We start from the raw sequence: 15,179 nt of genomic DNA on the forward strand, positions 1-15,179 counted from the left end.
AAAAAAAAAAAAAAAAGTATAGGCTTCAGGATCAGAGAGACTAGAGCACTTAACTAGAATGTTCTAGACTATTGAAAGCTTTCCTTTTAAAATTTCAGCTTGTGTTTATGAGTACTTTCTTGTCACCCAGGCTGGAGTGCAGTAGCACAATCTCAGCTCACTGCAGCCTCAAACTCCTGAGCTCAAGTGATCCTCCCATCTCAGCCTCTCCAGTAGCTAGGACCATAGGCACGGACCACCATGCCCATTTAATTGCTTTATTATTTGTAGAGACAGAGTCTCACTATGTTGTCCAGGCTTTTTATGAGTACTTCTACTTAGGGTAAGTAATACTGATGATAGTGCTATAAATATTTCTTTTAAATACGAAGAACAAAAGGTCGGGGGGGGGTGGAGAGCCAAGGTGAAGAAACGCAGTACAGGTGGGAATGACTACGGCAAAGCTTATGAATATGGTGTGCAGATAGCCGAGGCTCAGGAAATGCTGCTGTGGGTGGCAACAGCAGCCATGGAAGAAGAGAGGCACAATGAGAACTGTAGAGCAGACAGCTCTGTGGCGGAGAGAAGGGTCTGGGAGGAAAATCATCAAGGCAAGGAGGTTGTCAGTAGGCGGCAGCTACTTACCCAGATGGCATCTGACCCGGGCATTGGTGGGCCCACAGCGGCCCTCGAGCCGGGCCCCAGGCAGGAGAACGGAAAAGCCGGCATTGCCGAAGGTGTTGGCACTCATAAAGCTTCGAAGCCCCCTCAGTGCCCGATAGGCCCCCGGGCACCGGCGGCAGTTGCTGGGTTGGCACCGGCCTGCTTGGTACAGCAGGAGCTGGTAGCACCCGGGGGCCAGAGGTGGGGACCAGCCCCGAGGCAGAGGGGTAGTCCCTGAGAAGTCCCAGCTCACAGCCCCGAAGTCCCGTAAAATGGCAGGGAAGCTGCTCTCCAGGAGCTCCACGTCGTGCCGCTGGGCATCCCGCGGCACAAAGGGGGCTGAAGGCAGGTCTGGTAGGAAAAGCAGGCCTGGGCGCTGAATACCTAGGACCCCTGGCCCTCTCCCAGGGCCTGGGCCACCCTGAGCTGCCCGCCTCACTCTACCCATCCCAGCCCAGGAGTAGCGCCTTGCGTAGGCCCGAAGCCGCCGGCTCACTAGGCCTTCCGTTCTAGGTCCTTCCCCGGGATCCCCAAGACCCCTTCGGCTTGGTCCGCCGGCCTCCGAGCATCCCACAGGCCCACCACGAACACCCCTAGCCCGGCTCCCAGCCCCTAAGGCCTGTATGTCTTGGGAGCCCAGGCGGTAGCAGTACCAGAGGAACAGGGAAGTGAGGGCCCCGAAGAGCAAGGTGAGGGCCGAGGAGGCCAGGGGTAGTGGCCACGGGAGCATGGTCAGGGAGGCCCTAGCCAAGAGGCCTGGGGCGTCCTCCGGACCCCAGTTCCCCTGTCCCCCCAGCTCCCCACCTGTCCCTTCCATGGCTGTCCCCTGGCTCCCCGCTGGACTGTTTCCCTTCCACATTCCACTCTGGGCTCTCTCTCTCCTTCCGCGGTCCTCTCTCCACGCTGAAGCTCCCTCTCCCCTCCTTCATGCACCTCTAACCCTCCTCTCCTTTCTCTCCCCTCTTCTCTCTCCTTCTACCTCTTCTTCCTCCTCTCCCTCTGTCGCCTCCTCTCCCTCTTCTTTCGCCTTTCAGCAGCCTCCTCTCTCTCTCTCGCTCTGCTTCTCTCTCCCGCCTCAATCTCCCCCTTTCCTCCCCACCCCCGCTTTTCGCTCGCTCTCTCTCCCGCTTCCTTCTAGCTCCCCTGGGCAGCAGTTCCTACCCCGCCTGGACCTGCAGTCCCGGGAACCCGCAGCCTGTCTTTCTCCGTGGCAGCTTCTTTCTCTCCGGCCTCACTGCTCTCTCCTTGCCCTCCCTCCTCACTAGCCCCGACCCTGCGGTCCTGCCTGGCTCTCGCTCCCTCTCTCCTACTCGCTCCTTCCTTGGCTCCCACTCACCCTGACGTCACTCCTTCCCGGAGCCCTCTCAGCTCAGCCACCCCCGAACCCTCCCAGTGGCGCCGCAAGTCAGTCGGGGTCCGGGGGAGGGGGAGAGTCGTCTCTGGATGTGCCTCCCCACCCCCCCAGCCCGGAAAGGGCGCCACGTGGGGCGCAGGGGCCGGGGTGCCAGCCTCCAGCCGTCCCGCAATGCGAAAGAAGGGGCGGGTCTCGTGGGGCGGGGCATGAGGGGGCGGGGCATGAGGGCGGGGCGAGCGCGGACTAATGGCTGGGCAGGCGCCCGAGACTGCGGGCAAGGATGCCAAGGCCAGTCCGTCGGGCGGCCAGTCCCTCGGTCGGTCGGCCTGTGACTCCCACTGGCCGTAGGCCAGCCCAGGAGCCCACGAGCCCGGCAAACACCGAAAGCGGCCTCAGCCAATCGCGGGCGGCGCCGGGCCGGGCCCGCCCCGGCGGGGCGAGGGGAGCTGTCCGCGCGCCACTGGTGCTGAAAAGGCGCTGCGGAGGGAAAATCAGAGCCGAGGCCGCCTGTTAACTGGCCGGGGTCACGGTTAATGGAAGAGGAGGGGTCTGTCTCTCCTCCCCGAACCCCGACCCGTCACTCACGAGACTTCTCACGATCGTGGAAGCTCGCCATTCTCCCGGAGGAGGGAGAGCCCATTCCACCCGAGCTACTGTAAAAGGCGAAGGGAAGCCCCGTGGGAGGTCTGGATGTGAACAGGGGGCATAAAGGGGGGCCGAGCAGGCGCGAACCAAGCTGTGCAGCCTCTCGGCGCCCTGGGAAGAGGAGATTCAGATTCCAGATGTGCTGGAATGGCAGGCGGAGGGGGCTAATTACTGCTGAGACCAGAGAGTTTCCTTTGCCTCCCCTAGGGGCCGCGGGAGTGAGGATTACGGCCCTGGCTCGTATGATCCCTCCCTCCTCCATCTGCACTTCCTCCTCCTCCCTCCCCGTCAAATAAATCCCAGGCCCCTCCCTCCGCCCGTCCCCAGGATCTGACGTGGGCTTGATACCTTTCTCAGCTTCTCCCTCCCGCAGCTCCAGTGCCCGAGCTTCGGCTCTCCCAGTTCCCCAACCCACCCCTTCCCCTCCCCGACAATCCCCGCTAGAGCCCAGTGGGGAACCCCCCGATCCTCGACCCCACCCTAAGCCCCCAGAAGCTGCCTTCTCCTCCCCAGTCCCTTAGCTTGGGGTCCAGCCAGCCCGGTGGACCCAGGCGCCTGAGCAGGAGGGTAACCCAGGCCACCCGGCCCCTTCGGCCCTCTCGGCCCCACCCCCTGCAGCCGGAGCCGCGCCCCCTCTACCACAGAGCCGGGAGACGAGGACAGAGGAGACTGAGCAAAGGGGGGTGGGCTCCAGGCGACCCCTAGCCCAATTCTGCCCCTCTATCCCAAGGGGCAGAGAAATTGTCTTTCTTTGCTGACTCCTACCAGGAAAAAAAAAAAAAAAAAAGAATTAAAGGGAAAGATAATCGGAGACGGAGGAAAGGTGGCAGCCAGATTACTTAGAGAGGCACAGAGGAGAGAGATCGGGGTGAGTCGCCATGGGGACTCCCAGGGCCCAGCACCCGCCGCCTCCCCAGCTGCTGTTCCTAATTCTGCTGAGCTGTCCCTGGATCCAGGGTAAGGACATGAGAGTGTGGGGGTGGGCCCCAGGAAGGCACCCAGCGGGGTCCTCCACCCTCCTTTCTCTTAACATCCTGGGTCTTCCGAGCACATGGGGGAGGGGAGAGGCACAACTGATGGGGAAAGGGCAAGCCAGAGCTTTCTGGATTGAACCCAAAGCCCCTTAACCCTCAATATTGAGAAGGCAGGGAAATGAATGAGAGAAGCTTTTAGCAATGTCTCAGGAGCTAGATCCACAAAGGAGGGCTGGGAAAGTTGGGGGGATGTCTGCGGAGGCGGTAGAAGCACGGAGGGACCTGGGTGGGAGATGGAGATGCTGAGAGAGATGCCAGGCGCTGTACACACAAATGTTCTTGGATGAATGGACAAAGACAGATGAGCAGAGGCAGGGCTCAAAGACCAGATTTTCAGTCCCCCACTCTGACCCCCAACCAGACTCCAGGGAAGGAGGCAGAGACTGCAGAGGACCAGAGAGAGAGAGGGAAAGAGAGAGAGAGAGAGAGAGAGAGAGAAGGAGAAGGAGAGAAAAAAGACAGCCACACTGCAGAGACAGAAGCCCAGAGAGAAAGCCAGGCACTGCGGAAACAAGGGCTGGGAGGTGCCGCCAGACCCTCTGCAGAGCCCCAGGTTTGGGGGGAGATCACCATTGAGGTGAAAGGGAAGGCAGCACCGGCAACCCCTCTGCCTTGCTGGCGCTGTCCAGGGTTCATAAGAGCTAAGATGTTCACTGAAGGCCCACACAGCCCGGGGAGAAGGGAGAGGGGACGGGAGAGAAGAGGTGTGGGAGTGGGAATATGAGGGCAGCTGGGAGCCCCTTCTCGGATCTTGGCCCTCAGTCAAGTCTGGGACCCTCTGAGCCCCTGTAGGCCCAGCTGGTGAAGGAGGGAAGAAGAGTTCTAGAAAACATCTCTCTGGAGAAGGAAGGGATGTGGGGGAGTGGAGAAGCTCACACAACTTCACCTCCTAGGTCTGCCCCTGAAGGAGGAGGAGATATTCCCAGAGCCTGGAAGTGAGACCCCCACGGTGGCCTCTGAGGCCCTGGCTGAACTGCTCCATGGGGCCCTGCTGAGGAGGGGCCCAGAGATGGGCTACCTGCCGGGTGAGGCCCCCAGAGTGGCAGGAGTGGCCTAGAGGCAGAGGGAGGGAATGGGCTCAGGGAGATGGGGAGCCAGGCTAGACAACAGCAGGCAGAGAGATACTGCAGAGGAGGAAAGAGCCTGCAGGAAGGCCTGTGAGATTCAGGGGACACAAATCGAGATGGTCGGAGGAAGTCAAACCTGGGCACAGACAGAACCAGAGACAGAGACAGAATGATTAGGAGACGGTCAGACAGAAAAACAATCACATAGAAAGAGAGATGGAAATTCAGAGAACCAGAGTCAGAGAAATGGTGGAAGACAGAAAGAGAGAGAGAATGAAACACAAAAACTAGTGGATCTCGAATCATGAAATCAGAGTGCAATCAGAATACTAAACAGGGAAATGGGGAAATAAAGAGTTCCAGAGAGAGCAAGACAGAGGAGAGAGGAGATAACCAGAGAGAGAACGTGATCTGAGTGAGGAGGCAGAGAGAGAGGCTCAGGGAGAGGAGTATCAGGGTGGAAGGGGCTGGGTGGAGAGAAGGGACCAGAAAAGAAAGAGGGGGGACTCAGGCTGTGGAAGCCTTGGGAGGAGGTGGGGACTGGAGTGGGGAAGGGAAAGGTGGGGGGTACTGTACCTTGTGGGGGAGGCTTTTGGGGTATGGCAGGGGAACCCCTAGCTTCCCTTAGCCCTGCTCCCCACCCAAGGTCCTCCGTGTGCTCTTCCTGTGCTCTGACATTCCCTGCACTGTCCCAGGATCTGATCCGGACCCCACGCTAGCCACCCCTCCGGCCGGCCAGACTCTCACAGTGCCCTCCCTGCCACGGGCCACTGAGCCGGGGACAGGGCCTCTGACAACAGCCGTCACCCCTAAGGGGGTCAGGGGGGCAGGCCCCACCGCGCCAGAGCTGCTGACCCCGCCCCCAGGAACCACAGCCCCACCCCCACCCAGTCCTGCTTCCCCAGGGCCTCCCCTTGGGCCTGAGGGAGGAGAGGAGGAGACCACGACCACCATCATCACCACGACAACTGTTACCACTACGGTGACCAGCCCAGGTGAGGCGATGGCAAGGGGATGGGGGTGGGAGCACCGGATAGGTACACACTGGGGATGGATGGGAAAGAGGCTCCTGGGAACTGTGGAAGGAGTCCTGGGTACAGATGGGAGAATAAAAATAACAAAGGTAGCATTTCTGTACCCTTACTAAGTACCAGGCAGTGTTCCAATTGTTTCAGCTATATAACAGTTAGGAAAGGGAGTTCTGGCTCAGGTGGGAGAGGGAGTATGCTTAAAGATGGTGCTAGGTGCAGTGGCTCATGCCTGTGATCCCAGCACTTTAGGAGGCCAGGTGGGTGGATCACCTGAGATCGGGAGTTTGAGACCAGCCTGACCAACATGGAGAAACCCCGTCTCTACTAAAAGTACAAAATTAGCCGGATGTGGTGGCACATGCCTGTAATCCCAACTACTCGGAAGGCTGAGGCAGGAGAATTGCTTGAACCAGGGAGGTGGAAGTTGTGGTGAGCTGAGATCCAGCCATTGCACTCTAGCCTGGGCAACAAGAGTGAAACTCCATCTCAAAAAAAAAAAAAGATGGTGAGGGGGCACAGCAGCGCACACCTGTAATCCCAGTGCTTTGGGAGGCCAAGGCAGGAGGATCACTTGAGGCCAGGAGTTTGAGTCCAGCCTGGGAAACATAGCAAGACCCCATTTCTACAAAAAGTTTTACAAATTGGTTCGGCGTGGTGATGCGCACCTGTGGCCCCAGCTACTCGGAAGGCTGAGGAGGGAGGATGGCTTGAGCCCAGGAGTTTCAGACTGTAGTGAGCCATGATTGCGCGACTGCACTCCAGCCTGGGTGACAGAGTGAGACCCTCTCTCAAAACAAAACAAAAAAATAATGAGAGGTGCTAAGGAGAAGGCAGATGAAGGCCTTCAGAGTTGCTTGGCTGGGAGGGCAAGAGCACAGGCATTCCTTCCATCCCAACCATTTGTATCTCCTCAGTTCTATGTAATAACAACATCTCCGAGGGCGAAGGGTATGTGGAGTCTCCAGATCTGGAGAGCCCCGCCAGCCACACCTTGGGGCTCCTGGACTGCACTTACAGCATCCATGTCTACCCTGGCTACGGCATTGAGATCCAGGTAACTGGACCAAAGCATGTGCCTGTGCACCTTCCAAGCCTTTTCCTCTGGGTTGTGGGTGTGCACGGGTTTGGCCTGGGAGCCAAAGAACCTATTTGATGACTCAGGTTACCTCAAAAGCTCTTCCAGATTTCTACAACTTGGGCAGCAGCATGGTGCCTTTTGGGCTGCCACACACAGGGAAAAGGCACAGGACAGGGGCTTTGGAAGTCAAACCCCTGGCTGACTTGCCCTGGCAGGTCTGTGTCTGGCTTTTCTAGGTGCAGACGCTGAACCTGTCGCAGGAGGAGGAGCTTCTGGTGCTGGCTGGTGGGGGATCCCCAGGCCTGGCCCCCCGACTCCTGGCCAACTCGTCCATGCTTGGAGAAGGACAAGTCCTTCGGAGCCCAACCAACCGGCTGCTTCTGCACTTCCAGAGCCCACGGGTCCCAAGGGGCGGTGGCTTCAGGATCCACTATCAGGGTGAGGAGTTTGAGGGTGCTGCTGGAAGGGCAGGGGCCATACTGCATACAGGGGACATCTTTATTTATTTATTTATTTATTTTTGAGACAGAGTCTTGCTCTGTCACCCAGGCTGGAGTGCAGTGGCGCCATCTCAGCTCACTGCAAGCTCCGCCTCCCAGGTTCACGCTGTTCTCCTGCCTCAGCCTCCCAAGTAGCTGGAACTACAGGCGTCCGCCACCACACCCAGCTAATTTTTTGTATTTTTAGTAGAGATGGGATTTCACTGTATTAGCCAGGATGGTCTCGATCTCCTGACCTCGTGATCCACCCCCTCAACCTCCCAAAGTGCTGGGATTACAGGCATGAGCCACCGTGCCTGGCCTATACAGGGGACATCTTTAAGAACCATCGAAGCACAGGGTGCTGAGGGGGGCTTTTCCTCCTGACTGTGACCCTGGGGGGCCAGGTCCTCAGAGGAGACCCATGCATACTTATCTCACACACTCACAGATCTGTGCACACATCCAAGGGACAATTCATCCATTGAACTCAACAAATGTTGATCAAGTGCTTGCTTCATACCAGGCCCTATGTTAGCCTTGGAGGTGGAATGAACAAACCAGGTGTAAATCTGGCTTCAACGAGCTCAGAATCTAGGTAGGAAGACAGATGAGTAATCAGAATGGTTACAATTCAAGGAGATAAGGAATATGATGGCAGAAACACCGGCGGGGGCAGCACATAGCCAAGGGACCTAAATTTCTCCCAAGGAATATGGGGACATCTTCTTGGAGGAGATGATGACTAAGCTGAGACCTGAAGGATAAATTCGCCAGGGAAAGGGTGGGAGGGAGGGAGAGGAGGGAGGCAGATGGCTAGGTGGATGAAAAAGCACACTCCAAGACCCAGAGAGAGATGTGACCCCCAGATGAGGTGAAGGAATTTAGCCTGGAAAATAGAATGGTCCTAGCCGTGTGACCTGGGACAAGTTACTTAACCTTTCTGTGCCTCATGATGTCATCTGAAAAACAGGGATCACAATAATTGCTATTATGCGGAAGATCAAATGAATTAATACATGTCAAGTATTTAAAACAGTGTGTGGCCTGGAATGGTGACTCACGCCTGTAATCTCAGCACTTTGGGAGGCCGAAGCAGGTGGATGACCTGAAGTCAGGAGTTCAAGACCAGCCTGGCCAACATGGCGGAACCCCGTCTCTATTAAAAATACAAAAATCAGCCAGGCATGGTGGCAGGCACCTGTAATCCCAGTTACTTGGGAGGCTGAGGCAAGAAAATTGTTTGAACCCAGGAGGCGGAGGTTGCAGTGAGCTGAGATTGCGCCATTGCACTCCAGCCTAGGTGACAAGAGCGAAACTCCATCTCAAAAACAAACAAACAAAAAAAGCAAAAACACAAACAGCGTGTGTACACAGTGAGAGCTCAAAACTGTCAGTCGTGCTATTACCTTCAAAGCACAGAAAGGGGTGAAGGGGAAATGGGCCAGAGACCAGGCTGGGAGGCAGGTCAGATTCAGACCATAAAGAGCCTTACCTGCTTCAGTAAGGAGTTCAGACTACTTCAACCTGCAGGTGTGACAGGGAGATAATTTGAATTTTTTTTTTTTTTTTTAGACAGAATCTCGCTCTGTTGCCCAGGCTGGAGTGCAGTGGCGTGATCTTGGCTCACTGCAACCTCTGCCTCCCAGCTTCAAACAATCTCAAAGTGCTGGGATTACAGGCATGAGCCACCACGCCAGGCCTCCTAATTTGAAATTTATTTATTTATTTATTTATTTATTTTTGAGATGGAGTTTCACTCTTGTTGCCCAGCCTGGAGTGCAATGGTGCAATCTTGGCTCACCGCAGCCTCTGCCTCCCAGGTTCAAGCAATTCTCCTGCCTCAGCCTCCCGAGTAACTGGGATTACAGGCATGAGCCACCATGCCCGGCTTACTTTGTATTTTTAGTAGAGACGGGGTTTCTCCATGTTGGTCAGGCTGGTCTCAAACTCCCGACCTCAAGTGATCCTCCTGCCTTGGCCTCCCAAAGTGTTGGGATTACAGGCGTGAGCCACGGCGCCTGGCCTGAAATGTTTTAAGCAGGAAAGTGAGAGCCTTGGATTTGCAACTTAGAAAGATCCTTCTGACATCTGGGGGCAGGGAAGGGGGGCTGTATTCACACATGACTGCATTTGTTAGGACCTATGACATATAACCTGCACATGTGTGTACATCCACGCTCACCTGTGTGTGCGGGAACCTTCCCACAGTACAAGGGTATGTTCTAGCATACATGTGTGCACAAGGAAAGGGCCCAGCCAGTGCCCTGTTCCAGACACCACTGTCTTCCTGTGCTTCGTGGAGACAGAAAGAACTGTGTCAGCCCAATGCCCCCTTCACATCACCGCATGGCCTGGGCTGGTGTTGTGCATTCTGCCCTCCTTGAAAGCTCTGCTGACCGCAGACGCCTTGTGTGCCTCATCCAGGGTACACCCTGAATCCTGTTCTCACATCCTCTCCAGCCTCTTTTGAAGCCTCTGCTCAGGACCTGCCCTAGGGGCTCATGTGTGCATAGCAAAGGTGCCTATTCGTTGGGGGGCCAGCGAGCTAGGGGACATGTATTTGGCAGTAGGGACCTGGTTATTGGGGAGCAAGAGCATGCCTGGAAGGCCCAGGCCGAGTGCTGGACTTCAGGTATTATGAAATCTGAAGATATGGTTCCCCATTGGCTCCTTTAAACAGCCACTTCCCCAGGGCACTGAAAATAGGACTCCTTAGGCTAAATGGAACATTTGGGGAAGCAGGACTATTGCATAAATTGGCCTTCATTGCTCAGTCTTCCCTGCTTCGCAGCTGCACCAGGCACCTTTGGGACCGAGGCCCTGTTTCAGCCCTTCCCAACCTGCACTAGCTGGGGCCTCTGGCCCAGAGTGGCCTCATTAGCTTCTCTCTGAAAAGCCAAAGGCTCCCTCACCCCTCACCCCAAGTTCAGCAAACTTTCCCATTACAAAGTCCTTTCACCAACCGTAGTTTCATTTGCTTTTCACAGAAACCCTGAGAGTGGCCATTATCAGTTCCATCTCTCAAAGGAAGAAAAAGACTCAAAGGTCACGTAGATTGCTCAGCCACCTGCACGTTTATTGCAGCCAGACACCAGATCCCCGAGTCCCTGGCTCCCAGTCATTCATTAATTGAGGCTGAGGGGCGTGTGATTAACGTTTTCTCAGCAGCTTCTATGTGCCAGGTGCTTTGCGTGTTTCTTTTATTTAATTTTCAGGCCAATCTTCCCTGACAGGAATTATTATTGCCGTTAATAGGTGAGAGGTCCCTAGAGATGAAGTCACCTGCTCAAAGTCACGTAGTTAGTAAGTTCTGGAGCTAGAACTGGAACTCAGGGCTGCCTGACGACAAATCCAGTAGTTCCACGCTGCCTCTTGGCTGCACCCATTGATCAGCCAGGCTAGCCTTTTTTTTTTTTTTTTTTTTTTTTGAGACAGAGTCTTGCTCTGCTGCCCAGGCTGGAGTGCAATGGCACAATATCAGCTCCCTGCAACCTCCGCCTCCTGGGTTCAAGCGATTCTCCTGTCTCAGCCTCCTGAGTAGCTGGGATTACAGGTGTGTGCCACAACACCCGGCTAATTTTTTGTATTTTTAGTAGATACAGGGTTTCACTATGTTGGCCAGGCTGGTCTCGAACTCCTGACCTCATAGTCTGGCCTTTTAGGACACAAAATAAATAAGGCTTGGGCCAGTGTAGATAGTGGTTAGACCAGGCACGGTGGCTCACACCTGTAGTCCCAGCACTTTGGGAGGTCAAGGTGGGTGGATCACTGAGGTCAGGAGTTCAAGACCAGCCTGGCCAACATAGTGAAGCACTGTATCTACTAAAAATACAAAAATTGACCAGGCGCGGTGGTTCACGCCTATAATCGCAGCACTTTGGAAGGCCGAGGCAGGCAGATCACAAGTTCGGGAGTTTGAGACCAGCCTGACCAATGTGGTGAAACCCAGTCTCTACTAAAAATACAGAAATTAGCCGGGTGTGGTGGTGCATGCCTGTAATCCCAGATACTCAGGAGGCTGAGGCTGGAGAATTGCTTGAACCTGGGAGGCGGAGGTTGCAGTGAGCCAAGATTGTGTCACTGCACTCCAGACTGGGTGACAGAGCAAGACTCTGTCTCAAAAACTAATAATAATAAAATAAATAATAATAATAAAAATACAAAAATTAGCCAGGAGTCAAGGCACACGCCTATAATCCCACCTACTTGGGAGGCTGAGGGAGGAGAATTACTTGAACCCGGGAGGTGAAAGTTGCAATGAGCTGAGATCAAGCCACTGCACTCCAGACTGGATGACAGAGTGAGACTCTGTTTCAAAAAAAAAAAAAAAGACAATGGTTAATGTGATGACAAAATCATGCATGCAGGATTGTGTATAGGTAAGAGAACAAGTAACTGTTGGAGAGATGTAGAGTCAGGAAGGCTTCCCGGAAGAGGTGGTACGTAAGCCTCCCAGTCTGATCTCTTAAAACACAAGAAAGTAGGGGGAGAGCACAAGCGAAAATATGGAGGTGGAAACGTAGGCTATATTGGTCTTGGAAGCTCAACCCTGAAGCTGGAATGTGCTGGGCTGCATTTAACTGTGGAAGGGGCTTGAATGTCAAACTAAAGCATTCAGACTTGATTCTGTTGGCAGCAGCCATTACCGAGACTACCATTTATTGAAACCACTGTGTTCTAGAAGGTTGTTCTTATGTTTATCTCAGTAGACGATGGACTCCTGAGGACAAGGCCTGGGTCTTTTTGCTGACCTCAGGTGATCCACCCGCCTCAGCCTCCCAAAGTGCTAGGATTACAGGTGTGAGCCACTGTGCCTTTAGAGATTATTTTGTCTTTAAAGACCTTAATACTCATTGGCCTGTAAATGAATCCCCCAGTGAAAGTGAAGTCAGGAGATCTGAAGAGGTCAGGAGTTGGAGACCACCCTGGCCAACATGGTAAAATCCCATCTCTATTAAAAATACAAAAATTAGCTGGGCATGGTGGTGCACACCTGTAATCCCAGCTACTCGGGAGGCTGAGGCAGGAGAATCGCTTGAACCCAGAAGGCGGAGGTTGCAGTGAGCCGAGATTGCATTCCATTGCACTCCAGCCTGGGCAACAGAGTGAGACTCCTCCTCAAAAACAAAAACAAAAAGACAAAATAGTCAAATGTCCTGAAGAAGTTTCATGTTTGCTTGAGGCCAGGAATTCAAGACCAGCCTGGGCAACATACTGAAATGTCATCTCTACAAAAAATTTAAAAATTAGTGGGGCACGGTGGCACAAAACTGTAGTCCCAACTACTTGGGAGGCTGGGTCAGGAGGATGGTTTGAGGCCAGGAGTTCAAGGTTCCAGTGAGCTATGACCGTGCCATTGCACTCCAGCCTGGGCAACAGAGTGACACCCTATCTCAAAAAAAAAAAAAAAAAAAAAGTTTCAATTGGTTCTTCTGGATGGAAGCTGAGGGTATACCACAGGGTACCTTGGTGGAAGAAAGGCTGTATGTGTGGAGGGGAGAAAAATGCAAAGAGAAACATTTAATAACTTGGAGACTCAGTGTTCACATCTGCAAAACTGGTCACATAATCTTTTTTTTTTTGAGATGGAGTTTTGGTCTTGTCGCCCAGGCTGGAGTGCAATGGGACGATCTCGGCTCACTGCAACCTCTGCCTCCTGGGTTCAAGTGTTCTCCTGCCTCAGCCTCCCAAATAGCTGGGAATACAGGCACCCACCACCATGCCCGGCTAATTTTTATATTTTTTTAGAGACGGGGTTTTACCATGTTGGCCAAGCTGGTCTCGAACTCCTGACTTTGTGATCCATCTGCCTCAGCCTCCAAAAGTGCTGGGATTACAGGTGTGAGCCACCACACCTAGCCAGGTCACATAGTCTTTGTCTGCTTACCTCAAAATCTCTGTGTGGACTCACTCTGGGAGCTGAACAAGCTCTGCAAATACTTTTTCTTTTTTTTGAGACGGAGTCTCGCTCTGTCGCCCGGGCTGGAGTGCAGTGACCGGATCTCAGCTCACTGCAAACTCCGCCTCCCAGGTTCACACCATTCTCCTGCCTCAGCCTCCTGAGTAGCTGGGACTACAGGCGCCCGCCACCTCGCCCGGCTAGTTTTTTGTATTTTTTAGTAGAGATGGGGTTTCACCGTGTTAGCCAGGATGGTCTTGATCTCCTGACCTCGTGATCCGCCTGTCTCAGCCTCCCAAAGTGCTGGGATTACAGGCTGGAGCCACTGCGCCCGGCCAAGCTCTGCAAATACTATCTGTTATTAGAGCTGGATGAAATTCAGAGTAGTTCATTGATTTGCCTGAAGTCACACAACAAATGAGTAGCAGGGTCCAGAATAACTTGTTTGAACCTCAGATATCTCATCTATTAAATGGGGGCCAACGGGGGTGAATTACAATGAGTGGGGGAGATAAGGGATGTTGGAATTTCCTCTTCGTGAGGCAAGGTGCCTGTGTGAGGAGCTCTTATTTCTCGGTATGTACGCCAGTATGGAGCCAGTGTGTGCCCCTGGCAGGCTGGCCTGAAAGGAGAGGGGGGAAGTGCTGGGGGATCAGTCCAAAAGGGAGGCATGGGAAAGTGAGCCCTGCTACCCCCTGTCTGTCTGGTGCAGCCTACCTCCTGAGCTGTGGCTTCCCTCCCCGGCCGGCCCATGGGGACGTGAGTGTGACGGACCTGCACCCTGGGGGCACTGCCACCTTTCACTGTGATTCGGGCTACCAGCTGCAGGGAGAGGAGACCCTCATCTGCCTCAATGGCACCCGGCCATCCTGGAATGGCGAAACCCCCAGCTGCATGGGTGAGTTGCCTGCCACAGTGGGTGGGGCCGTCTGTCCTGGGAACCACATTGGGAGGGTCCTATCTCAGGGGTGTCCACCTTTGGGAAAAACCCATTCTGAAGGGGTGTTTATCTACCCTGAGGAGTCCCCATCCTGGGGTCTGCAGCCAGAGCTCTTTATGCAGAGGGTCTCTCTCCTTCAGGTGTCTCCATCCTTGGGTGGTCTCCATCTCGGGGCGTCCCACTAGAGATTTTATTTTGGGAGTCACCATTCTGGAGGTCCCTTCTGGAGTAGCATCCTCATCCTAGAGGAAACCATTCTTAGGGTTCATGTCTAGAGGGCTTCTGTCCTGGAGAGCCTCATACTGGGATTCCCATCCCGTGGTGTCTTCATTCTGAAAGTCCTGTCTTAAAGATTTCCCAGCTGAGGCTTTCAATTTTAGGGATCCTCGTAACTCCTCATCCTAGAGTATCCATAGCTGGAGAGTCTTCATTTTAGTGGTGTCTCCATCCTAGGAGGTGTCAATCTTGGGGTTCTCCTGTAACAGGGCTGGTTTCTCTCCTGGCTCATGCTTGGAGAAGGTCCCGTCCTCTGGGGTGACTCCATGGGACAGAGGCCAGCTCTGGGCTGGATCCCAGCCAAAGGTGTGAATGCAACAGCTCTGAAAACAGGCTGAGGCCCCGAGGAGAAGGACAAGTCACCTCAGGCTGACCTTAACCTGCCCCTTCTCTGCCCACAGCATCCTGTGGTGGCACCATCCACAATGCCACACTGGGCCGCATTGTGTCCCCAGAGCCTGGGGGAGCTGTAGGGCCCAACCTCACCTGCCGTTGGGTCATTGAAGCAGCTGAGGGGCGCCGGCTGCACCTGCACTTCGAGAGGGTCTCGCTGGATGAGGACAATGACCGGTGAGGGTCTGGGTCTCGGGTCAGAAGTCCCCACCTTGGGCGGGCATGGTGGTTCATGCCTGTAATCTAGCACTTTGTGAGGCCAAGGCGGGCAGATCACAAGGTCAGGAGATTGAGATCATCCTGGCTAACACACTGAAACCCCATCTCTACTAAAAATA

General features: G+C 54.4%; 2 protein-coding genes across 9 annotated transcripts in view; one reads left to right on the forward strand and one right to left on the reverse strand.

Annotated features, from left to right (window-relative positions):
• ASPHD1 (aspartate beta-hydroxylase domain containing 1) overlaps positions 1-1,819 on the reverse strand; it is a 5,478-nt gene extending 3,659 nt beyond the window's left edge. The window contains 2 exon segments of the mRNA XM_011982421.1: positions 625-1,514; positions 1,516-1,819. Coding sequence (XP_011837811.1) covers positions 625-1,514; positions 1,516-1,571 — 946 coding nt within the window. The 5' untranslated portion in view covers positions 1,572-1,819.
• Positions 1,820-2,967: 1,148 nt separating this feature from the next.
• Positions 2,968-15,179, forward strand: part of SEZ6L2 (seizure related 6 homolog (mouse)-like 2) — a 29,340-nt gene continuing 17,128 nt past the window's right edge. For 4 of the 8 annotated variants that reach the window (XM_011982422.1, XM_011982423.1, XM_011982430.1 and 1 more), the window contains exons 1-7: positions 2,968-3,598; positions 4,569-4,700; positions 5,438-5,737; positions 6,688-6,827; positions 7,088-7,289; positions 13,945-14,130; positions 14,850-15,018. In XM_011982422.1, coding sequence (XP_011837812.1) covers positions 3,520-3,598; positions 4,569-4,700; positions 5,438-5,737; positions 6,688-6,827; positions 7,088-7,289; positions 13,945-14,130; positions 14,850-15,018 — 1,208 coding nt within the window. In that variant the 5' untranslated portion in view covers positions 2,968-3,519. The remainder of the gene's footprint in view (positions 3,599-4,568; positions 4,701-5,437; positions 5,738-6,687; positions 6,828-7,087; positions 7,290-13,944; positions 14,131-14,849; positions 15,019-15,179) is intronic. The other 4 variants (XM_011982426.1, XM_011982427.1, XM_011982424.1 and 1 more) reach the window with 3 other exon arrangements.

This window comes from Mandrillus leucophaeus, unplaced genomic scaffold (assembly GCF_000951045.1).
Source record: "Mandrillus leucophaeus isolate KB7577 unplaced genomic scaffold, Mleu.le_1.0 Scaffold24, whole genome shotgun sequence".
Lineage (NCBI taxonomy): Eukaryota > Metazoa > Chordata > Mammalia > Primates > Cercopithecidae > Mandrillus > Mandrillus leucophaeus.